At 39.6% G+C, this 24,399-nt stretch overlaps 1 protein-coding gene across 2 annotated transcripts in view; it reads right to left on the bottom strand.

Moving 5' to 3' along the window:
- The window catches only part of NCAM2 (neural cell adhesion molecule 2), a 547,839-nt gene that overhangs the window by 78,323 nt on the left and 445,117 nt on the right, over positions 1-24,399 (bottom strand). For both annotated transcript variants that reach the window (XM_075910051.1, XM_006128839.4), the window contains exon 13: positions 3,964-4,083. In XM_075910051.1, the coding sequence (XP_075766166.1) occupies positions 3,964-4,083 (120 nt within the window). The remainder of the gene's footprint in view (positions 1-3,963; positions 4,084-24,399) is intronic.

Genomic DNA, 24,399 nt, shown 5'->3' with positions numbered 1-24,399 from the left:
TATGGGGCCACATGAAAAAAACCAGTAGATTAGGGGGCAACAGTAAGTTTCTGAGGGGGCCGCCCAAACTTAACTGCCAGGCGTATGATAAATGAGGCTTAGAAGGGGGCCATGAGCAAAAAAAGGTTGAGAAACACTGATCTAGATGGTTCTTGATCCCGCTGTGAGGGCAGGGGACTGGACTTAATGAACTCTTGAGGCCACTTCCAGTTCTAGTTCTATGATTCTATGTTCTGTTAGATCTTTACTCTGATTATCTGATCCCTTTCTCACGCACGCACGCGCGCACACACACACATGCACACATAGAGAGAGTGTGAGAGAGAGAGAGAGCACTGCCATGTATAAGAAACTTAAACTTTGAATATTTCAGAGAGGAAGATCTTTGTGTATTTCCGTAATAAAGTTTTGCCTAAAAACTGTTTTTCAAAATTATTTTGATTTGTAATCAGTTTTTTTCTTTCATGTTTTTTCTTATGTTTTAACCAAGAAAAGAAGAAAAAACAACAACCCTGTTTTCTAAATGAAAACAATTTTACTCAAAATATATTTTAACTTTTGACTTTTCATTGAAAATTCGAAAGAAAAATCTGAGGAAATGTTAGGGAAATATCTTCTTTCAAAATTTCCCAGAAAAACCAATATGCATTTATGAACTATTTCCACCTTTTCTGAAACACAGAATGAAGCAGCTTGAACACACTGAGAATTAGACATAATTGCTATGAACAATTGCACTATATGACTGAGCCATGCAACCCTGAAATTGAAAAGCTTTCTATGAAACTCCTACCAAAAGCAATCATGATTTCAACAGCTGAGAAAAAACAAGTTGGTCCAGTCAACACATCCTAAAGTACTTACACATCTATTTATTCTTTTCACCATAGTTTTGCAAACAAATGTGTACTCATTACTGTGGTATCAGAATCCACCTAAAATAACTAACATTATAGGGATTCACATTTCGAAACTAAATGCAAGATCCAAAACCCATTGAGATTAATGGAAATCATTTCATTTATATCAATGAGCTTTGGATCTGAATCCAAGTAATTATGAACAGTCATTTAGGAGTACTCTGGCTTCACATTTATTTTGAAATATTGCAAACCAGACATGATTTTAAGTATCCTAGGTATTTTAACCCCTAAATTAACCTACTAGGTATGAGTAAGCATGGCAAATATTGGCCCAAAGGCAACAATATATGTTTTTTGCTATAACTATTTATCGAAGGAACAAACATTAGGCATAGCCCAGACCAACTTCTAGGGCCCACACTGCCAGTGACTGTCTTCTGGGTCTAAGTGACTGTCCCAAGAGATGGATTAGTAAACAGCCAATTGGACCTGATAAAAGTTACCCAAGCTCAGGCACAGTGTACTCCAAAGGGAGACAGGAGGCTTCAGTGGAAGTTAATCCCCAAGGGGAGCCAGAAGGCTGAAGGGAGAGCCTAGAATTAGAGATTTCTGGTGAATTTACTAAAACATGCAGCCTGAAAGAGAACTTCTGGAGCGGCGAGCCTCCCAGATGGAGGGCTGCAACAAAAAGGCCTTCAATAGAAGTTGGTCTTTGACAGAGGTCACACAGACACAGACCAGAATATTGGCAAAGATCACTCACTATTTCTTGAGAAAAGTTACAGTGGCAGACCTCTTCAGATTCCAGAGTAGGATATGTTTTAGTAGGGGTAAGAGCCCTCATTTCAAGGGCAGAGATTGGAACTAAGAGAAACCTGGAGGAAAAGCCTAGGTGGAGGTAAACCTCGGAGTCAGGTAGGGGACATGGACTAACAGTGATGTAGTGTGGCCAAATCTACAAGCTTTTGTAATAATCTTTGCCCACAGTATGACTTGTAACATATCACTTGAAAACTCATTATTCACTGGTCAGTAATATCATGATGAAATATGTATGGCATCATTACATGTAAAGTTATGAATTCCCTCCAAATGCCATTGATGGGGCATGTTCATACTCACATAGCAACAATTAGACACAATGGTTGTGTCTACATTGGCACCCTTTTCCGGAAAAGGGATGCTAATGAGACAAGTCGGAATTGCAAATGCCGCGGGGGATTTAAATATTCCCCGCAGCATTTGCATGAACATGGCTGCCGCTTTTTTCCGGCTCGGGACTTTGCCGGAGAAAAGCGCCAGTCTAGACAGGATCTTTCGGAAAATAAAGCCTTTTCCGGAAGATCCCTTATTCCTGATTTTAAGAGGAATAAGGGATCGTCCAGAAAAGGCTTTATTTTCTGAAAGATCCCGTCTAGACTGGCGCTTTTCTCCGGCAAAGCCCCGAGCCAGAAAAAAGCGGCAGCCATGTTCATGCAAATGCCGCGGGGGATATTTAAATCCCCTGCGGTATTTGCAATTCCGACTCATCTCGTTGGCATCCCTTTTCCGGAAAAGGGTGCCAATGTAGACACAGCCAATGGGTCAGGCAGGTCTTAAATAAAGGAATTTATATACCTCAAATTTCTACATAAACTATAAACAAAATACTCAGACAATGAAATAGGGAAGGCAAGGGACAAAGGTGATCTTCACTGCCGCGAACAGGGCCAAGGGACAATTTGATAGGGGAAATGTTTACTGAAATGGCTAAAATCTATTCTTATTAATGTCAGTGGTACTATGAAAAACTTAAAACAACAAATAGTCTAATAGCACCTTAAAGATTAACAAAACATGTACAGTAAACTTCCGATAATCCGGCACCTTTAGGACCCAGGGGGTGCCGGATTATCAGATATGGTGGACTATCAGAAGAGGGGGCTATGAGGGGTCTGGAGTGGGGTGGGAGGGGATGCCACCCCAGACCCCTCATAGCCCCCCCTTATGAAAGTCTGGCTCTGCCCCAGGCGTCCCTGATTCAGCCGCTGCTGGTCAGTTTCAGCAGCAGCTGAATCGGGGAAGCCTACAATAGAGCAGCCTGGGTGCTGCCGGGTTGGTCCCGCAGTGCCGAGGGCCAGCGCTACAGCACCAACCCAGCAGCACTCCAGCTGCTCTTGGGGACGCCTGGGACAGAACAGCTAGGGTACTGCCCGGTTGGTCCCATAGCGCTGCCCCTCGGGGATGCGGGACCAACCCGGCAGGACCCCAGCTGCTCTGCCCCAGGGGTCCCCAAGTCAGCCGCTGCTGAAACAGATCAGCGGCTGATTCCAGGAAGCCCTGGGCAGAGCAGCTTTGCCCCGGGCTTCTTGGAATCAGCCGCTGATGTTTCAGCAGCGGCTGAATCAGGGACCCCTGGGGCAGAGCAGCTGGGGTCCTGCCGGGTTGGTCCCGCAGCGCCATCCTTTGGCGCTGCGGGACCAACCCGGCAGCACTCCAGCTGCTCTGCCCCAGGCATCCCCAAGAGCAGCTGTGGTGCTGCCGGGTTGGTCCCACAGCCCCGAGGGGCAGCGCTACGAGACCAACCCGGCAGCACCCCAGCTGCTCTGCTCCCGGCTTCCCCGATTCAGCTGCTGGTCAGTTTCGGCAGCAGCTGAATGGGGGAAGCCTATCCAGCTGCCCCAGCACTTCCAGGTTCCTGATGGTTCCGGACCATCAGGAGTCCCAGAGCATTATATGCCGGACTAATGGAGTTTTACTGTAGATGGTATGAGCTTCCGTGGGCACAACCCACTTCAGATGACTGGAGTATTGGAAGTCCAGAGGTGAATGAGATCAGATTATAGGCTCATATGCTTTAATGTTATATTCTCCTAGATATACAAAAATGGAGATGTTTCTAATGTTCGGATAACTATGAATAATTAAAGATATTGTCTAATTTAGGGTCATTCGAATGACCTGAAAATGAGATGTCAGGTAACATCATAATCTAGAAGTATTCAGTAGTATAAAGCATGCATTTTACTCACAGTGAATCATTTTTGAAATTATGAGCTGAATTAGAGATAAAATAGAATGACAAATCAAGTTTTCATTTAAAAACAAAGGCATTACTTACGAACGGGTAGAGTCTGAAAGATCTCAATTTTGCTGTATTCTCCTTGTCCTTTTCCATTTACAGCTGCAACCTTGATTTCATACGTTGTGTTTGGTTCCAGATTGCTTAGAATTACCATTGCTGAAAGGAAAGGAATGGAGTAATGAAACAAAAATTGACAAAATAATAGTTTAAGACAATAATTTTTCCAAGACTATTTTGTAATTCATTTGCTTTACTAGAAATTAGGAGCCTGATTTTCCATGTTTTATTTGCCACATGGAATGGGCTTAAACAACTAGCTACAAGTGTATAAATATCACTTTACGGAGGGGGACTACCACAGTCATCCTTAGTTCTCACATACCAGGGATTTAATTGTTTATAAGTCTTTAACCACAAACCAAACAACAGCTCTGGTTAGACCCTCCTGGCCTACAACATAGACTTGGCCTCACCTGCCACACACATAATCAAGCATAATACCAAAATTGAGGGCATCCACCTCATTATTCAAATACTTCAGGCTACTCCTCCCCACATGATCAAGATCCAGCAATAAAATGCCAGGTCTCATTTACCTCTGAGAGCTGGCTCTTTTAGCCTTTATCCACAATGGACACTGGCTACAAATTCCAACAAGTAAGCTGTTGCAATAACATTATTTGAGCTTTGAATCCTAGGGTACGTCTAGACCACACCTCTCTGTTGACAGAGAGATGTAGATGAGGCACATTGGAATTGCTACTGAAGCAGGGATTTAAATATCCCGTGCTTCATTAGCATAAACATGGTTGCCGCTTTTTTTCAAAACAGAGCTTTTTCGAAAAAAGTTAATCTAAATGCAGATCTGTCGAAAAATAAACCCTTTTTCAAAAGATCTTGTATTCCTCAAAAAATGAGGTTTACAGGATCTTTTGAAAAAGGGTTTATTTTTCGACAGATCTGCATTTAGATTACCTTTTTTCGAAAAAGCTCTGTTTCGAAAAAAAGCAGCAGCCATGTTTATGCTAATGAAGCATGGGATATTTAAATCCCTGCTTCATTAGCAATTTCAATGTGCCTCATCTACATCTCTCTGTCGACAGAGAAGTGTAGTCTAGAGACAGCCCTCCTGTTTCCAACCCAATCCTGCCTCCAGCAGGCTGCAAAGAGAATGATACATCCCACCAAACGGAGGAATTTAATCCTCTGAGACAAATTCCTTCCTGATTCTTAAAAACAGGTGATCAGTCTGGCCCATATCATCACAAATGGTATAGCACCTGATCAGAAACATACCTATTTCACGCTTTCTTATAAGCATCTATATCGATTAGTCATTGATTCATTGTGATCATTTTCTCAGAAACAAAGCAACAGTTATGTCTGACAACATTCCTTAGTTTCATCATTCCTTCATACAATTTTAAAAATTAAGCTATAAATTATTAGCAATTATCTATTGAAAAAAACAGTTGATAAAAATATTCATATTTTCAGAACAAGTGAATTTTTACAATACGTAGCATTTGACTCTAGTACAATGAATTGAAGAGAAAATAAGCAGAAGCACTGCTTGATATGCTGTACAGCCATCACTGTTTTTCACATCTGCATAATAAGATTCAAAATAAACTTTCCAGCATATAAAAAATGTGTGGCATGGCAAATGTTTTTAAAATTTAAACTGTATCAGACTGTGGCTATGAATCTACCCTTAATAAAATCGTATTGTGTTAATAACCCCATAAAATCAAAAGGGCCAAAAACTGAAAATACTTATTCACGTGATTGAGTATATAGAACTACTTAAACGAGCAAAATTATTCATGTCTTCAATGTTTAAAGGACCAGGGCCTACATTTGAATTCCCTACATATCACTGTCTATCTGATACCTTGATCTGAAAAACAGCTTGATGAAAACAATGAAATCTGAAAGTATAATCTGATCCCAAGCATTGACATTGATAGAAAATTCTGCTTAAAAAAATCTGAGGGCATGATGCATCCCTAGATTGTTTTACGATTGCATTCTTGGAAAGAAGGAAGACCTTAGGACAAGTCATAATATTGCTTAGAGTCCCATTCTTTCTCCAAGCAGAAACGAAGCACTAGAGTAATTGCCAGGTGGTGTTAAGTACGAGAACTATCCTACTACTGAAGGTTAAACCGCTGGACTTGTCATTACGAGATAATGCAATTTATTACTTTGTAATGAAACACTGGGGATGCAAGACCATAATTAAACTGAATAATCATCAAAAATGTGTAATGTATGCACTACTTGCAGTGGAATCAGTACAATAATGCCCAACTCCTCTCTCTTCTACTTCAGTTTGATCTTGAACTCTCCCTAACCAGGGTTTTCTGTCTTGATTGGGCAGTGACAGTTGAAAGACTCAGGATTTTTATCAATATTCATCCTGGCAAACTTCCACAGGGATCACTACACAAGTGATAAGGTTTCAAAGCATCTCCACAATCTAAAATAAACACCTGACATTTACTAGTGTGCACCATTTACTGTATACATGCATGATGCTGTTGGCAACAGGATCATATCATATCATATCCTGAGGAGCAGGAGTAATTTAGAGTAATTTTCAGCTACTTCTATTTTATTCTATTCTATTCTCATGCTGCCCGCCTCCCTGTAGCCTCTGAGTCTCATCCAGGAGTACATTAAGGTTAGGTTTACACTCATAGGGAAGGTCAAATGAAGATACTCAATTCCAGCTGTGTTAATTACATAGCTGGAGTTGATGTACCTTGTTTCGCATTTCCCCATAGTCCCCACAGCAGGAGGCCAATGGGCGCAAACACTTCCACTGACTTCCCTTATTCCTTCCACTAACAGAAGTACCAGCAGCCAGCAGGGGCACCCTCTGACTTCAAGTTAATATGTGTTAGCTAGACCCGCTAAATCAAACTCCAGAAGATCAATCATGGCAGTAACAATCTTCACTTAGGCAGAGATAGCCCAAGTGATATGACTAGCATTTGTCACTTATGATTCTCAAATAAGGTGATGCATTACATGGCGCCTTATTCTGCTCTGAAAGCAGACTCCTTGACTTTGTTGGGATTAACAGAATAGCTGTTCAACATGGGTGTGACTTATTCATATCTAGTCACACATGTTGAGAAATTACTTTGCTGGGGAAAGAAGAGGTTCTCTGGTGTTGAAGGCATTACTGGACCTATAAATATGGTACAGACATTCAAAACTGTTTAGGCCTTGCTCTTTCACTGGTAAGGAGCTAGCTATAGGTTGCAAGTCATATAGTGCCAGGCAATAGTTTTGAAGGATTAAAAAGGCGTGTGCAAGAAGAGTGTGCCCCAAAATTGTAGGTCAATAGCTTTAAGGGATAGAACTCTTAAAAAAAATGCAAGCAAGAAAAGAAAAAAGAAATCAGTCTCTGCATGTAAAAATAAAACAATACTTCAGCTAAAGTCTATAAATGTTTCAGCTTGAGAAGTCTCATTCATTATCACAGGATTTTAACAGCTATCAAGCAGCATAGTGCATTCATATAAAGTGCAAAGATTGCTACTGCATGGTTCATAGTGAAACAAATGGTGTAATAAATCTAAGCACATTTTAAAAGAAGATTTTCTGGTAACAAGATTAGGTTGTTTATAATGCTTGGCTATCCTAGTGGTATATAAGAATGGAATTATTTAGGTTTTATAGGTATATTAGATTGACAGTCTCCCCCGCCTTCTCATCCCAAGAGTGCAAACATTGTGACTCCCTTGTGATTCCCATGTGGACAACATAAATCATCACCCAACAAAGAAATGCCAGAATACAAATAGTACAGTTATAGTACATTTAATCCTACAGTATTCACTTTTATGCGGAAATAGAGTATATTAATGCACTGTGAAGATTGGGGGTTAGCTGTTGCATGGTACAGCTTTCTTCTTGTCTCAGATACTAATTCACTGAGGAAGTAAATATCGCAAAGTAAGCCCTAAATAAAGTTTACATAACTGCTATATGAAATTTGTTTCATGTTTTGATAACTTCCAAAAGCAAGTGGAACCTATTGCTGCCTGCAAAACCAGAGTCAAATCATGTTCTCAGATGTATGTCCTGGAAGGTTGACACACTGCAGAATTTCTATTCAATGGGAGAGATTTCTATGTCAGAGAGGGTGATGGATTCTAGGTGTATGTTCTGTCCATCTCTAGATATGAATCTCCAGTATGCTACACCTTTTTCTCTTATATACTTGTGTGCAGAGCAAGCATAGAACAGACATAAGAAAACTATCACCAGTGTCAGTAAATGGAAAGTTCTCATTTAGTAGAGTTTCATGGCCTGTTTGTATTTACTTGGTAAGTGAGGACACAAGGTGCAAGGCAATAGGGAAACAGGACCACTGACTTCTAACAGAATCCTGTTCCTTAAGTTCCACGGTATTGGGACAGGAAGGAGAACAGGCTGTCCTCTAGTACATCATCTCCCTTGAAACAGGTGTGGCATTCCCTTTGTTAAGATGATGCTCACTCACATAAGCATAAAGTGGTTTTATGCTGTGAAACACCCTGAAGGTGGGGAGATCCAAGAAACAAACTGTGGGGAAAAAGGGACGCACACTCTACCAGCATTAAAGAGGGCTCTGGGGTAGCACAAAAAAGTACTGGCAATCTGTGCAAATGTTCCTGTCTTCTGTGGATAGCCAGAGATTTGAGGAATTTCTTGGCAATCCTTGGGCTATTATGGGCTTAGAGAATGATGTCCCCTATCTGATCTGGGTATGTGTATGAGACAGAAAGGCCCAAGCCTGCTCTCTCTACCACGAACCAACAGAAGTTCTAACAAACTAGCCCAAAGTTTGATCTTCCTGTCTATGCCAGAGAAGTTTTTCCAAACAGCGAGTGAGGATGTAGTCTTATTGGAAATAGATTTAGAAATAAAATAAATTTAGGGTTTTTGCTTAGTAGTGGGAATTGTGTTCATTCATATTCAGAAACAGTCTCATTGTCCCATTTCCATCTGTCTGCCTTGCCCAAATAACTCATTTTGTAAATGATGATCTAAGCATCTGGCTGTAAATGTCAGAATTTGAGAAAGACTGCAATACATTTTAATAATGAAAATATTTTGAGCTAGAGCTACATACTAAAATGGCAGAAAAACATAATTAAGGGTCTGGTCCGTATCCCATTAAAATTAGTGGCACAATTTCCATTCCTTTCATGAAGACAGGTTTGGACCTTAATTTGTCTCTGTTTAACAAAAATTCAAAACTACATGCAGACCTAATAAAAATCAGTGAGATAATGACTCTGTTAGAAAATTGCATCATTTTGTGGACTATAATGTAAAATTATTACAGTGTTGAAATTAAAAAAGTGTGCCAGATTAATTACCTGTGAATCAAATATACTGTAACATGGATCATTTCATTTTAAAATATAATTTTTTGTACTGATGTTTAAAAAACCCTGCACGTGGCAAAAGCATATTAAATGTTTTGTACACAGTTACCAAAACATAATTATCCTTTTAATATTTTCTTCCTCCACATATTTAATTTTCATTTTTATTAGGTAATTTAGAGATTCCAGGATGTCAAGTATACAAAATGAATCTAAATAAACTGCAGGAACTTCATGCCAGAGAGAGCTTAGGCACCATATTTAACATAGATTTTCATTGTAATAAATCTAAAAAGAAATGCTAATAATACACAAGTGGAACAGTTACTATTATTTAAGTTGAAGTGCCAGAAAGTAAACAAAATGAACAATGTTAGGGTCTGATCTAAATCAAAAAGAAGTTAGGATAGATCTTTACATCGACTTTGATGGACACTGGATCACACTCAAAAACCCATAATGCCTAATGAACACAAGTGTCAAGTTCTATAAATGCTGTGATCTAATTTGGATTTCAACAACAGTAATATGTTTTGTTTAGAGAAAGCTCTCTCTTTACATAAAAATTTCTGAATTCCTGAGATAGTAGCTTTTTACTCAGTTCTGGCATTTATCTGTTTTCTTCATATATCATTCAAAATCACACCACCCATATGTCACGATGATGCAAATACATGGGATAGCCCAGATATAAATCTAGAATTATAAAAACTTTGTAATTGAGTTAAAATCAGTGGTTAATTCAACACTACTGAGTCAACATTGGTATCAAGTAAACAATCATGCTGTTCTTTAAATTAGTCTTCAGGATAAAGTTTCTCATTATTGAGGATTAGGTTTGCATGTGGACACTTACTTATATTCACATTTTCATTTTCTATTTTATTCTTGTTCAAAGACAATCCAAATCATGGCTCAGAAAACAATTCAGTGAAATATTTTGAACTTGGAGAAACAAATAGAACCATAATCTCAGAACAGAAATAAAACTACTTAGATGGATCTGTTACACACGTTGTCAGTGAACCATTTAGCTACCCAGGATGAAATACAAAAATATGTTCATGAACTGCATTTCAGCTAATGTGTTTACAAAAGCCAATGATAAGAAAAAAGAGGAAACATACAATTTGCTCCAAAGGCTTACAGATTATGGGGATTAAGAACAAGAAGAAAAAAACCCAGCTAATATTCCTTAACAGTGATGTTTAGTATTATCAGATGTTTTTAATGTTGTAACAGATAATAAAGTTTAGTAATATCAATCAATGGTTTAGAACTTGATTCTGCCACACTTACATTGTATGATAGTTTAAATGGTGAACAACCCCATAGATATCAATGGGATTATTCATGTTGTCAGCAACTAATTCAGGCTATGTCTTCAAGGGTTGGGGTGGGCAGGAGATCAACACTGCCACAATTGATCTTCTGGAGTTCAATTTAGTGAGTCTAGTAAAAACCCACTAAATTGAACTCAGAGGGTACCCCCATTGGCAGCCGGTACTCCTTCTCTTACAAGGAGTATGGGAAGCCAATGGGAGTGTTTGCTCTCATCAGCCTCCTGCTGTACGGATGGCAGAGAAACTCAAAAAAGGTGCGTCGACTCCACCTACATAATTAACAACTTTCCCTTTTAGTGTAGAGCTGTCCTCATTGTAAGATTAGTAGAATCTGATGCTTAATAGTGATTGTCAAAATTCATGTAACTGTGTCAACCTGACTCCAGTCATCGGTGGATATTTAGCTATTTAGATGGATGTCCAATGTAAGCAAAATACATATTTTGAGATTTCTTTTTCATCACCGCCTTCCATGTTTTACAGCTTCCTGTTGCTTTCACCTTTAGTGAAATCATTTTGGAAGAGTGTTAAACTAGGAAACAGTTCCTTCTAGCTGTACACCATTCACTGTTACAGTTGCTTGTTGATGACATTTTTCTTAGATTCCATTTTCTTCATATCACTATACTTGATTCAACTCACTTAACTAATAACAGTGAAAAAAAATCACAGGAATACAGCCAGACAGCTTACCCTGACCTGCCTTGACTTGGTCTGCACATAACTAATTCCTGAGAGGGGCTCCCTCTTCTGGTGGTGTCATGCTCTATATACTGCTGCTACTGCTGCCCACTCCCTTTCTGCCTTCTACCTTGGCAACCTAAGCCTGGCAGTTGGAATTTGTTATTTAGCTGATGGATAGACAAGTGGCCTGAAGAGAGATGGGAGCCAGCTGCTAGTTCTGAAACTGAGCCAACATCACAAAGGGATAATGGGACTCTTGGGGCTAAAAGTCTTTCCCTACACCAGAGTAATGGGGGGCAGAAAAGCACTCACCTAGTGGAACACTTTCTGACCCCATTCCCAGCCTTCTCTGTACTCTCACAGAATTTTGGGATGGCAAGAAGACATAGACAAAACGGATTAGGGCAGCAGTAAATTCAACAAGTCTTCCATGCAAAAGAGAGGGACTAATATATGCAAAAGGTTCACAGTGAATAATTATGAAATCACTCTTTCCTCCTTCAGCTGCATGAGACCAGAGTGTTGCAGAGCCCTTTGAACTACCCTAATCGTTCCTACTATCAGTCATACTGGTACAGAGCTCCCATGTGTAGAAATACGGATCTTTCAACTATCCTTAGGATTTTGGTCACAATCTTTCTTTACACTGAAAAGGCACATAGATGTCTCTGTTCTTGTCCTGACTGGGTCGGGGGGATGAGGAGTATTATTCCAAATAGACCATTTGAGATGCTCATATCTTTTAATTGTCCTTTTGTTATGCCATGAGTAAAAAACAGCTTGCCAAAACTTTCAGACGAAATACAGTTCGTAACACAACCTCCATCATGCTCAGCAGTCATCTTTCTCTTATGACTTTTCCAACCCTTTTCCATATGGAAACTTTTCCAACAGTCTGGGACATGAATATGAGTACACAAAAATAAAACACAATAAAACTTCATTCCATAACTTTCAGCATATCCCATGTCACTTGAGAAATTTCTAATTACATTGATTTGTACTGAGTGTTAGTTTCTATAGGCTAGTCCGACATTCAATTCTTTTCTCTTTATCACTTTCCTCACAGTTTTTGAACTGATATTAGCAGTATTTTCCTCCTTAAGCAATTTTGCAACTTCTCAGGTATTGCACCTTCCCAATTTCCTCAACTGTTTCTATAGTGTTCTTTCACACAACTCTATAGCTTGATAAGTCTCATAATTTGCTGGCTTGACAACACACTTCCTATATGATTGTCGTGTCCATCATCCGCTTAAGTACTTGGAGATTTTGCTATTTTATACAAGATATTTTACTTACAAAATGATACTTTTCTGCAATGAAGACAGAAACTAGACTATTTTTATCATGATTACAAGGTACTCCTATTCTTCTCAGTTGAAACAACCTGTGTTAGCATCACAGGTTTTTGGATCAGGCTCAGAGAGATCATGGCTGTAATGCTTCATTTTGAGGTGACTGAAGCATGAATCATTGTAGCAATTTTGGTATACGACAAAAATAATTGCCTTTGCTCCCCTTACCAAATTAATCTGGAATGATGCATTGATTGCTGTAGGTACCAGCCAGCTTCCATTAGTAGACAGAAATCAAGGAGGAGTACTAGATAGAGAACTTATGGTGCAAATAAGGCTTGGATACCTTCTGGCAAGGCTGTTCAAATTATACTGCCCGTGTTGCTGATGTCCCTCCCTCCCTGCTTCAAGTCTAATACTACCTTGGCCTCATCGAGATTAAGTGTGACCTGTCAGGTACCCCTCATCCAACCTACAACTTATTCCATCATCTCAGTAACTGCATGAAGATACCTGCTGTATTCCTCATACTAGAAAGGAGTGAAGGCACTCAACAAGTTAATGCATTCTAGAGGGCCATTGTCATGTCTACAATTCCTTGGTATCTGAGGTTGCTGAGAGAGCTAATAAAATTGGCACGGTTGCAATCTACTGCAAAGAGATCATTGATCAGTGCTAGCAAACATTCCTTGTCACATAGCTGAATCTGAAATCAGAAAGACTGGAGTGAAGGAAATCAATAACTCACAGATGCTACTCTAGTCGCTATGCTAATATAATTACTGTGTATGTGTAAATATTGTATGCATGTATATGTACACAAAGATGTACACTTTAAACTCTATTTTCCACATGTTTACATTATCTTCAGGTCTCCCAAACCAATATCCTAACAAATAAAAATAGTTCAGTTTAAAAACAAATATGATTTTGAAAACATAATATGATTTTGTCTCTGAAAAAGACACTATATATACAGGAGCAAAACAATACTTACTGAGTTTGCTCTCTCAGGATGCATCTACACAGCAGGGCTTAACTCGAAATAAGCTACACAAATTGAGCTATGTCAATTGCGTAGCTTATTTTCAAATCGGGAGCATCTACACAGCACTTATTTCAAAATAGAGCACTCTTCCTCCAACTTTCCTTTCTCCTCCTACAATGAGGGGTACAGGAGTCAGAGTCAGAAGTCTTCGAGCTTGACAGTATTTTGACATTATTTAAAAATAACTGCCCACTGTGTAGACATGGACTAAGTTATTTAAAAATAACACTATTTCAAAATCATGTTGCTGTGTAGACATACCTTCAGATATCATAGTAATAATATAAAAAATGTCATCTAAAACATTTAAATATTTCTTTTATTATATGTATGCTGCTACTTTCAGGTCTTACCTAAAGTATTTGAGAAGTATACTTTATCCATGAAGGAAAATTATTTTCCCTTTAAAGGGGAAAATGGTCCCAATGATTATCATGAAAATTTACTAGACCTGGCAGAGAAAATTATATATATAATACAAGTAGATATGCAACCAGTATAAAGCTTGTATTACACAACTCTTCTGAGAAATGTAGCCTCTGGGAGAGGAAAATTAGATTATTTATTCATTACAAAAATCAGTGAATTCTGAACCCAAGAAGCCAAGAAGCATTAAAATTCATATTTTTCCATTTCATACACTACGTTCAGATATGTAAAATCATTGTGTTTTCTGATACTTCTAATGCTCAAACCTAACCAATCACATTCAATTTGTTTCACTTAATGAACTGTAATGAATGAATACTGTATAACTTACAGCCAATAGTTACAATGTAATATAAATACAGTATGTAAAGCATAAAGTATCATTCAATCATGAGGTAATGAAGATGAGTATGCCTTTAGAACTCCCTTCCTCTCACCCATGCCCTCCAAAACTATAGATTTGTCTCTCCTTCCATCAAATGCATCACAAACCTTTACCCCTTTTCAGTCAATCTGTTCTGTGACAGAACACAAAACTTCTTTCCCTAACAGGTCAGATACCAAATTCACAGCCTTAAAAAATGCATCATGGAACATGAAATCTCACCTCATAAAATCTGTTTTTTGTGTCTTTACGCAATACTACACAGATTTCACAGGGAGACCAGCATTTCTTAAATTCAGGGTCCTGACCCAAAGAGTTCTAGAAGGGGGGGCACAAGGTTATTTTAGGGAGGTTGCTGTATTGCCACACTTACTTCTGTGCTGCCTTCAGAGCTGGGCATCCACAGAGTCAGATTTTACCAAAGTGAAAGGTGACAATTTCAAGTAGCAGGAGGGAGGAAAATGGAAAGCATATTGTGACATCAGCATCATTAGTATATTAGCATTAATGAGAGATGTACATTTAAAAGCCTGATAAGATGGGAAATTCAAAATCCAGGGAAATCAAATTAATGTTTTACTGCCTTTCAAATAAATGATGTGGTTTTAGAATTTGTGCCTATTTTGGAAAATAGGCAAATTCAATAAATTAACTACCTGAACATATTATGGATCATGGATAAAAGTGAATGCAACTATGCATTACAGAACATGGTTCTCAAAAAATTAAAAAAGCAGGCCAAAATACAATGGGATTTTATATATGTTGTTTTGTTTATTCCTTTTACTATATACAGAGATTTTACCAGAGTAAAAGGTGACAATTTCAAGTAGCAGTTTCATGAGAAGTGTGGAAATTGTACCTAGCTCCTTCATACAGCTATGCACAACATGAATATCTAGCAGAAGGGAGTAAGACAGAGGTGGGCAAAATATAGCCTGCAAACTGAATCCCAGTCTGCTCAACATTTATATCTGGGCCACCCAGCTGATTAGGAAAGCGAGTACACTTATAACCAGCAAGAACCCATGTATTGCCCTTGCTCTATCCTGCAGCCAGGATGGTCCCAGGAACTTCCTGTTTGCTGTGTGGGGTAGAGGCAGGAAGGGCAGGAGAGAGGACAAGAGGGCAGTGCTGGTGTCAGGGTGCCTCCCTACACTGTGTCCAATCTCTGCAGAGCAGGGGATTGGCGAGAGCGACACACAAGAGAGCTGCTCCACCCTGTGGTATGAATGGTGACCAAGAGAAGTGTTTCTCAAAGAGGCAGTGCATTATTCTTAAGATTTCTTCACCAGCCAACTCTTACTTTCTCTTTCTTTCACCCAGTTTATCACACATCCAGTTTGTCATAGATACACACACTCACACACAAACGCACAGCCTCTGTGCATACCCACATCCAATCTCTGTGCCACAGACTTTTTCTCTGCCTCCTGTGCACAAATACTGTCATCACACACACACACACACACACACACACTCACTCACTCTGAGGTTATACACAATCTGTTGCACAGTCTCTCTGCCTCATTCACACAGTCACTGTACACACACACATGTGCTCTGCCACATACAGTCACCCACACATAATCTGTGTCATAGTAAGGGGTTGATTTTCACTTTTTTACTCCCCTGTGCAGGTGTACAAAATGTGCCATAATCTAGTTAGTAGAATGAAATTCACCACTGAATTTTATGTCAAGAAACAGCAAGGAGGTAACAAGTGCTTCTTTAAACATAATGGTTGCATCTAGACTGGCAAGTTTTTCCGCAAAAGCAGTTGCTGATGATCTCATGTAAGATTGTCAGTGTTCTTGTGCAAATACTATGCTGCTCCCGCTCGGGAAAAAGCCCTCTTGTGCAAAAGCATTTGTGCAAGAGGGCCAGTGTAGACAGCTAAAAACTGTTTTGCGCAAAAAAGCCCCAATGGCGAAAATGGTGATCGGGGCTTTCTTCTGTAAAAGCGCTTCTAGATTGACACAGACGCTTTTCCGCAAAAAAGTCCTTTGAGCAAAAGCATCCATGCCAATCTAGATGCTCTTTTCCGCAAATGCTTTTGACGGAAAAACTTTTCCATTAAAAACATTTGCGGAAAATCATGCCAGTCTAGACATAGCCATTATGAGCAAAAGAAAGATAAAGGAAAATGTGGGTCCTCTATCTAGTGAGGAAGGAGCGCTAAAAGCTACCAAGAAAACTGAGTGTTTAATGTCCATTTTGCTTCAGACTTTACTAAAGAGGCTAATACTGTAGTGACCAGATATTCAATACAATTAATATTAGCAACAAGGAGGAAGCAGGGAAACAACAGAAGTAAAAATCAGCAAAGAACAGGTTAAACAGTATTGTGGTAAGTTAGATATATTCAAGTCATCAAGGCCTGAAGAAATTTATGCTAGGGAATTTACAGAATTAGTTGAAGCAATTTGGAAATGATTAGCAATTATCTTTGAGAACTCCTGAAGGAGGGGTGTTTTCCAGACAACTGGAAGAGGGAAAACACTATCATAAAAAAAGGGAAAGGAGAGGACCCAGGGAATTATAGATCAGTCAGCCTAATTTAGATACCCGGAAAGATATTGGAACAAATTATTGAAAATGTTAAGTCCCTGGGAGATAACAAGGTTACACGGAATATCCAGCATGGATTTGTTAAGAACAATTTCCTTATTTGACACAATGACTGACCTAGTTGGAAAAACAGTAGATATTCCATATATTGATTTCAATAAGGCTTTTTCCACAGTCCCACATGACATTCTCAGAAGCAAAATAGGGAACTGTGATCTAGATGAAATTATTACATGGTAGGCACATAACTTTTTGAAAGGCTGTATTCAAAGAGTAATTATCAATGATTTGCTGTCAAACTGAACTGGTATGAAGAGAAATGTGATCGGCTGCTCTTCATGTCGACTGAAGGTAGAGGAAGTACAATGGACTTAATCTGCTGCAAGGAAGATTAGGTGAGATATTAGGAAAAACTTTCTAATTATAAAGGTAGTTAAACTGTGCAATAGGTTACCAAAAGAGGTTGTGGAATCCCCAACTTCCATTATGTTTACTTAATTCTGCCACTTACTGACTTCTCATGGTCCTTCCAGTCTTACATTCCTATGATTCTGTGATTATGCAAAGGGCCAGCAGAAGGCCTCTGCAGCACTCAACCTCAAAATATAGCTTCATTGGAGCTTAACTGACACAAATTCTTTGCACAGGGATGAATTTCATCCTTCTACTTCCTAACTACATGGTAATGCTGCTAGACAAGGTGTTTGTGCACATTCCCATTTCTTATTGTTGCCAGTTGAAAGAAAGAAAGTTAGAGGAGGTAAGACCTGAGAAAATACTCGTTCAGGCACCTATGTAGGGGATTGCAATGGAAGAGTTAGGCCATCTATTCCATCTTCTCCAGTTTGCTCTTTGCCCAACAGTTAAAACATCTTGGTAATTCCATGTCATGTTGAAAAAGTATTTGCTTGCACAATATCACACCTGCCAGAAAATGTTATTTTATATTACAAAATATAGATGAAGTCTGTCAAAGCATAAATATTTGATGTGTACTTTACAGTTTATAAACAAAGTGGAATGTAAAAAAAAGATGCAATACTGTTTGAAAGACAAAAGCTGCATTCCATTCATCAGTTATTCATACACAATACTGAATTACATGATCCCTTTTTTAAACAGGGCTAATTTGTAAGAGCCAAATCACAAGTCTGTCATATGTGATCAGCATATACACTGTGAATTTCTAAATATCATTAGCTAACTTTAGATCATATAATGAAACAAACATGAAAATAGTTCTAAATATGCTTTAGCAAAAGTATAGTGGGAAAATAGGAGAAATCCAAGTCGTAATAGCATACCATATTTCGTGAAATTTATTTTGAATAGCCATTCTTTCCTTAAACATATTTGTTACACATATATTTCTTATGAAAAAAACCCTCTTCTATTTGTTTCTAGACTTTTTTGTATCCCTGTTCTTAAAGAGAAGCACACTAAAAATCAGAAAAAAAGCATACATTTTACAACGTGCAACTCCTCTATTGAAGGCAACCAGACACAAAATTACAAGCTACAGAAGAGCAAGACTATCAAAAATTGCCAGTGGTTATTATATCTGCATAACACTGATATACTTTTAGGTTTGCACTCCGGCTGTGAAATTGATTCTCTGGGCTTTCTTTATTTCCCAAATCATTTTATACACGTTTGATAGTCAGAAGCATATACACTTTCATCCACTTTAGGATAAGGTTCTATATAAAACGTCCTGAAATACTCAGACTTAGCATTCCATTTACTAATGCCTTCTGTACAAATGTACTGAAAGACCTTAAATTGCCCAATCTACCAATGCAATTTATTTTAAAATATTTATTTGTAAACCAGAAACAAAGTCAATCTTTCTCCACCACACATAGTATTTACATTGTGAACATACATGCACATATACACACAAACTAATGAGTTTGAGAGGCTTTTGAAAAGAAGGTAGGAAAAGACCATTTTTAATACACACGCACCTTTCCATTTTGTAACTGCAGTTATCCCAGGCTTTTAGTATGCCGTGTTTTCTATACCATTATCTGGTTGATTTTATCCAGACAATTTCAGTTAATCAGAGTGGAGACTACAGTTATAATTTCTATTAAAATATTGCACATAAAGACATACTAGATATAAATATACATTACTTTTGCCTGCTAATAGTATAAAATTATGAAGGAAACTCAAATGTTCAATTAACTGATGATAATAATGATAAGCCTAGTATCATGAGTTTACCTTTTCAAAACTGATTAGTGATTTTAGGAGACTTGGTTCCCCATTTCACACAATCAAGGGCCTGATGTTCAGAAAGTATTATACACTCACCCATTGAAATTCTTTAAAACCCCCTCAGGTTGGGCACTCAAAAATAGAGGTACTCCTAACTATGAATCAGTTTTGAAAACATATAAGATCTGACTAATATGTCGCCCATAACCAAATTTAGCTAAACACCTTGGCTATATCTACATAACAGCATTATTTCACAATAACTAACGTTATTCTGAAATAACATAGTCCATGTCTTCACTAAAAGCAATTATTTTGATATAACATCAACATAATGTCAAGCTGAAGGACTTCTGATTCCAACTCCTGTAACCCTCATTATATGAGGAGTAAGGGAAGTCAGAGGAAGAGTGTTCTTTCTCGGATTTCCTGACAGTGACAAAAGCTGAGTTAAGGTACTTTGACTTCAGTGTTGCAATTATCGTAGCTCAAGTTGAGTAACTTATTTTGGTTTTTGCCTTGCTATGTAGGCATGCCCTTTGGCACTAGAGTCATACCTTCACATTTTATTTTTAAATGTAATTAATATTTTATGGGTGATTGCTTTCCATTTTCTCGATTTCAGTTTTGATTGTTATACTTTATTGTAAAGTTATAACTGAGTAAAAACATTTAACTACCTAGTTAAAAAATGATGGATCAAAACCATTGTGATATTAACCACACCAGTATTCACATGCCATTGTCTAAACAATGTGTAAAATATACATTTAGGTATCATTTGAAAAATAATAATTCACTGATCATTAATCTTTTTTGTGTGATATATATGTGTGGTGTGTATTAAGAATTGTAACATGCTGGAATGAATGATGAAATGTATTTAACCAGGCATGCCAGGAGATTGATAAACAGGCCTGGCGCAGACAAAGGAATGTGTTATTCTCACCTGGGAGTTACTGTCAATGTACTTTGAAAGATAATGAGAATGTATTTTCATATATTGTAAAGAGACCCATGAAGTTAACAACAGGTGGAGGAAAGCCTCACTAATAAGTCAGGGAGGAGATAGTATGGCAGCTGCTCCCAACAGAAGAGAAGAATCCTTTTCAAGGGTTTACTGCTTGCTCCGCTGGCTGAGTCTCAAGTGAATCACATGATTGTATACAATATTACTATATTACATTTATAGAGTGAAGTCTTTTGTGAAAGCTAATGACACACTAGTGATTGATATCATCGTGAAATATATGTATTAACTCTATAAAAGTAATTCTGGGTATTTATTGATATTAGGCTGTACACAGTTTGCCCAGGGAGGAGTGAATGTCACAGCTATCTACCTATCTCATGTAAATTAAGCATGGTGAGATCAGAAAAAATGAAAGCTCCATTTATATTGAAATCATACGAGGTGGTGGGAAGCCCACAGAATGGAAGAAGAGCATGTGGGCATCCTTTCTCTTGAAATAATGTCACTTAACTTTGGAAGATATAAGCCAAAAAGAAGCCATCTTTGGTATCCATCAATGGACAGACACAAGAGGCTAGTGCTCTGGCAAGGTGAGAAAGATAGTCCTTCAAATAAGATTGTGGGGGAGGGAAGGGAGGTTGGTTTCAACTATCTGAAGATGAATACAAGTAAAAATCAAATGTAGGTAAAGATCTTTCATGTAAGAGGTGAAGTGCTGTCCAAGGGAAGCCTGCTCCTTATACTTTTGTGGAAGGTCCTGACTGATCTAAAGTCAGTCATGGCTGGAAATAAACATGACTGATGAGAGAAACTATCTTGGACAAAGCCTGTATCTTACAAGATTAAGTTTTAGATTTTTAGAAGTGTATTTAATTTTCTTTTACATATAACTGTTTCTTCATTCCTTCCACTTGAACTCACATAAACATATTTTGTTAATAAATATATCTAACTTTTACCATAATCCAACTCAGTATTTTTTAAAGAGAAGGGTGTACATACCCCCAGTTAAGTTAATAAGCTGTGATGTGGTACAGTCTCTTGACAGGAGCAACCATTCTTATTATTTCTCTGTGCTGTTGAGGAGAGGGCTGGGCATTTCAGGACACATGGTACTGGGGCAATTGGAGACTGGGAATTTGTTGTGATCATTTATTGGTTGTAGAAGCCAGAGTGTGGCTGATGTATTGCTGGGGCCATTCCAGTAGACCGGGGCTGGGGCTATACAGTCCCTTAAGTATGCAGTCTACCTGCTGAGAGGCTGCTCATGAAGATGCCAGGTGGGAAGCTACAGCCACAAAAACACTGTGAGGCACCCATAGTTGTAGGGCAGGCAGTGGCAAAAATCCTCACTTGTCTGAATTGCCCCTCAAAACTTTTGACACCCATGACCTCCTTAAATATCATGGCATTAATGAAACTTCTCTCCTTATAACTGACCTACCATGGACAGAAAGGAAGACCCTTCTAGACTAGTTCTAGTGTTACAATTAAAGTGCACATGTAATAAGAGATAAAATTTTTAAAAAAACCCCGAATAGTTCTGCAGCACCTTAAAGACCAACAAAAATAAGAGTAATAAGAGTTTAATAGTAAGTTAAAATTAAACATGTGAAATAGTAAGTTAAAATTAAAGTAATTTTTTTAGTTCTAGGATAATAAATGAGCTCTGCTTCTATTTTACATTGTTAATCAAGTATGAACATTTTCCTCCCACAATTTTAAGTTTATAATTATAACTTGTAGAACTTCTTATGGTTTGCACTGAAAAAACTCACATACAAGGTAGGTAATTACTGTTTAAGCATTCACGGATAGCTGGCAAGTGTATCGGCAAGTAGATCAGAGTGGCCACAGTACTTAGTGGTAATATTATACTGTCTACACATACCATGGTTTTGTGATCCTAAGAATGAATGTATATATATATATATATATATATATATCAGTTGCGGATTATTATGAACACATTGTAGGATCTTCAAAGGATCAGGAGTCATCACAATGGTGTTCTTTTGTTTTTATATTTTAAATTATACTACCGGCTACACTGGGTTTACAGTTCTGCTTTTATTACTTGGCTCTCCCAACTGGCAGACCTTTGCACTAATTCAAAATGAATGCAGAGTTGCATGTTAAATATTAGCAATTCACTATGCTGCCATTTTATAAATGATTGCAGAAGATGTAGACTCTTTATTTCTAAAAGCCCATATATAGAGAGATTTTTCCTTCCTTCCTTCCCTCCCTCCCTCCCTTCCTTCCTTTGAACGCCTACATTAGCCACCCTAGTGGCAGTGAACTAGGGTGGCAGTGTAGACATACCCTTAGAGACTAACAAATATATAAGAGCATGAGTGGTAAACCCACTTCATCTCCTACTCATCTGATGGTAGTGGGTTTTACTCAAGAAAGCTCATGATTCTGTAGAGTTGATAGTCTCTAAGGTGCCACAGGACTATTCACAGTTTTACAGTTACAGTTAAATGGCTACCCCTCTGAGACTTTTTACAAACTATATGCATTCTCTCTTTCCTTCTGATACAACCATCTCCAGGGAGGAAAAGCAACACCCACATATAGTTCAGCTACTCATCAGTCATACATATACAACTCCTCTTCAGTTTAATAGGATCTGCAAGTGATGGGAGGATCAGCGCCAAAAAAGGAACATAGAATTACAGTGGAAAAATATTTTGACTAACGACAAACCTCTACTCTGTTCAAATATATATAGAAAAGCTTAATAAAAGTGCCCAGACCAGACAGGACCTTTATACCTTTATCTCTAAAACTGTTCTCAAAATAAAGGGGATGGGATTTAAAGTGCCAATCTAGGAAAGGTTTAAGAGGAATTAACCCCACTGGCATTTAGACTTGGGAATTTAAGTACAGGCAGTCCCCGACTTACGCAGATCCGACTTACGTCGGATCCGCACTTACGAACGGAGCTTTCTCGCCCCGGAAGTCGGGGCGAGAAAGCCCCGTTCGTAAGCTGCTCCGGTGCCCCTGGTCTGCTGGAGACCGTCTCCAGCAGACCAGGGGCACCGGGCGGGTTCCCGCGCTTCTGAGGCTTTGCCAGAGCAAAGCCTCAGAAGCGCGGGAACCGCTGCTGCTGCCACTTGGGTGCCGGTGCCTGTGGTCTGCTGGGGACCGTCCCCAGCAGACCACAGGCACCGGGACCCAAGCGGCAGCAGCGGGCAGGTTCCCGCGCTTCTGAGGCTTTGCCAGAGCAAAGCCTCAGAGGCGCGGGACCCCCCCCGCGGCTGCGGCTTCAGTCAGGGTGCCTGTGGTCTGCTGGGGACCGTCCCCAGCAGACCACAGGCACCCAGACTGGAGCGGCAGCAGCGGCGGTTCCCCGCGCCTCTGAGGCTTTGCTCTGGCAAAGCCTCAGAGGCGCGGGACCCCCCCGCGGCTGCGGCTTCAGTCCGGGTGCCTGTGGTCTGCTGGGGGCCGTCCCCAGCAGACCACAGGCACCCAGACTGAAGCCGCAGCCGTGGCGGGGTCCCTCGCCTCTGAGGCTTTGCCAGAGCAAAGCCTCAGAGGCGCGGCACCCCGCTGCCGCTGCGGCTCTGCTCCCCGTGTCCCTGGTCTGCTGGGGGGGGGGGGGCGCAGCTAGTGTGCCCCCCCCCCCTGCAGACCAGGCTTTTGTTTTGGACTCTGGGGCAGAGCAGCTGGGGCGCTGCCGATTGGTCCTGCAGCGCCCGTGGGCACTACTGGACCAACCCGGCAGCACCCCAGCTGCTCTGCCCCAGGTCCTGATTCAGCCGCTGCTGGTCAGTTTCAGCAGCGGCTGAATCAGGACGTCTGGGGCAGAGCAGATGGGGTGCTGCTGGGTTGGTCCAGTAGCACCCCAGCTGCTCTGCCCCAGGCGTCCCCAAGTCAGCTTCTGCTGAAACTGACCAGCGCTGACTACAGGAAGCCCGAGGCAGCGTTGCTCTGCCCCGGGCTTCCTGGAATCAGCTGCTGATCAGTTTCAGCAGCAGCTGACTTGGGGACGCCTGGGGTTCTTAAGTTGATTCTCTATGTAAGTCAGAACTGGCGGTCAGTTTCAGCAGTGTCTGAATCTGGACGCCAGTTCCGACTTACATACAGATTCAACTTAAGAACAAACCTACAGTCCCTATC

This window comes from Pelodiscus sinensis, chromosome 1 (assembly GCF_049634645.1).
Source record: "Pelodiscus sinensis isolate JC-2024 chromosome 1, ASM4963464v1, whole genome shotgun sequence".
In the NCBI taxonomy this organism is placed as follows: Eukaryota; Metazoa; Chordata; order Testudines; family Trionychidae; genus Pelodiscus; species Pelodiscus sinensis.
This window is presented reverse-complemented; position numbering and strand designations above follow the sequence as displayed.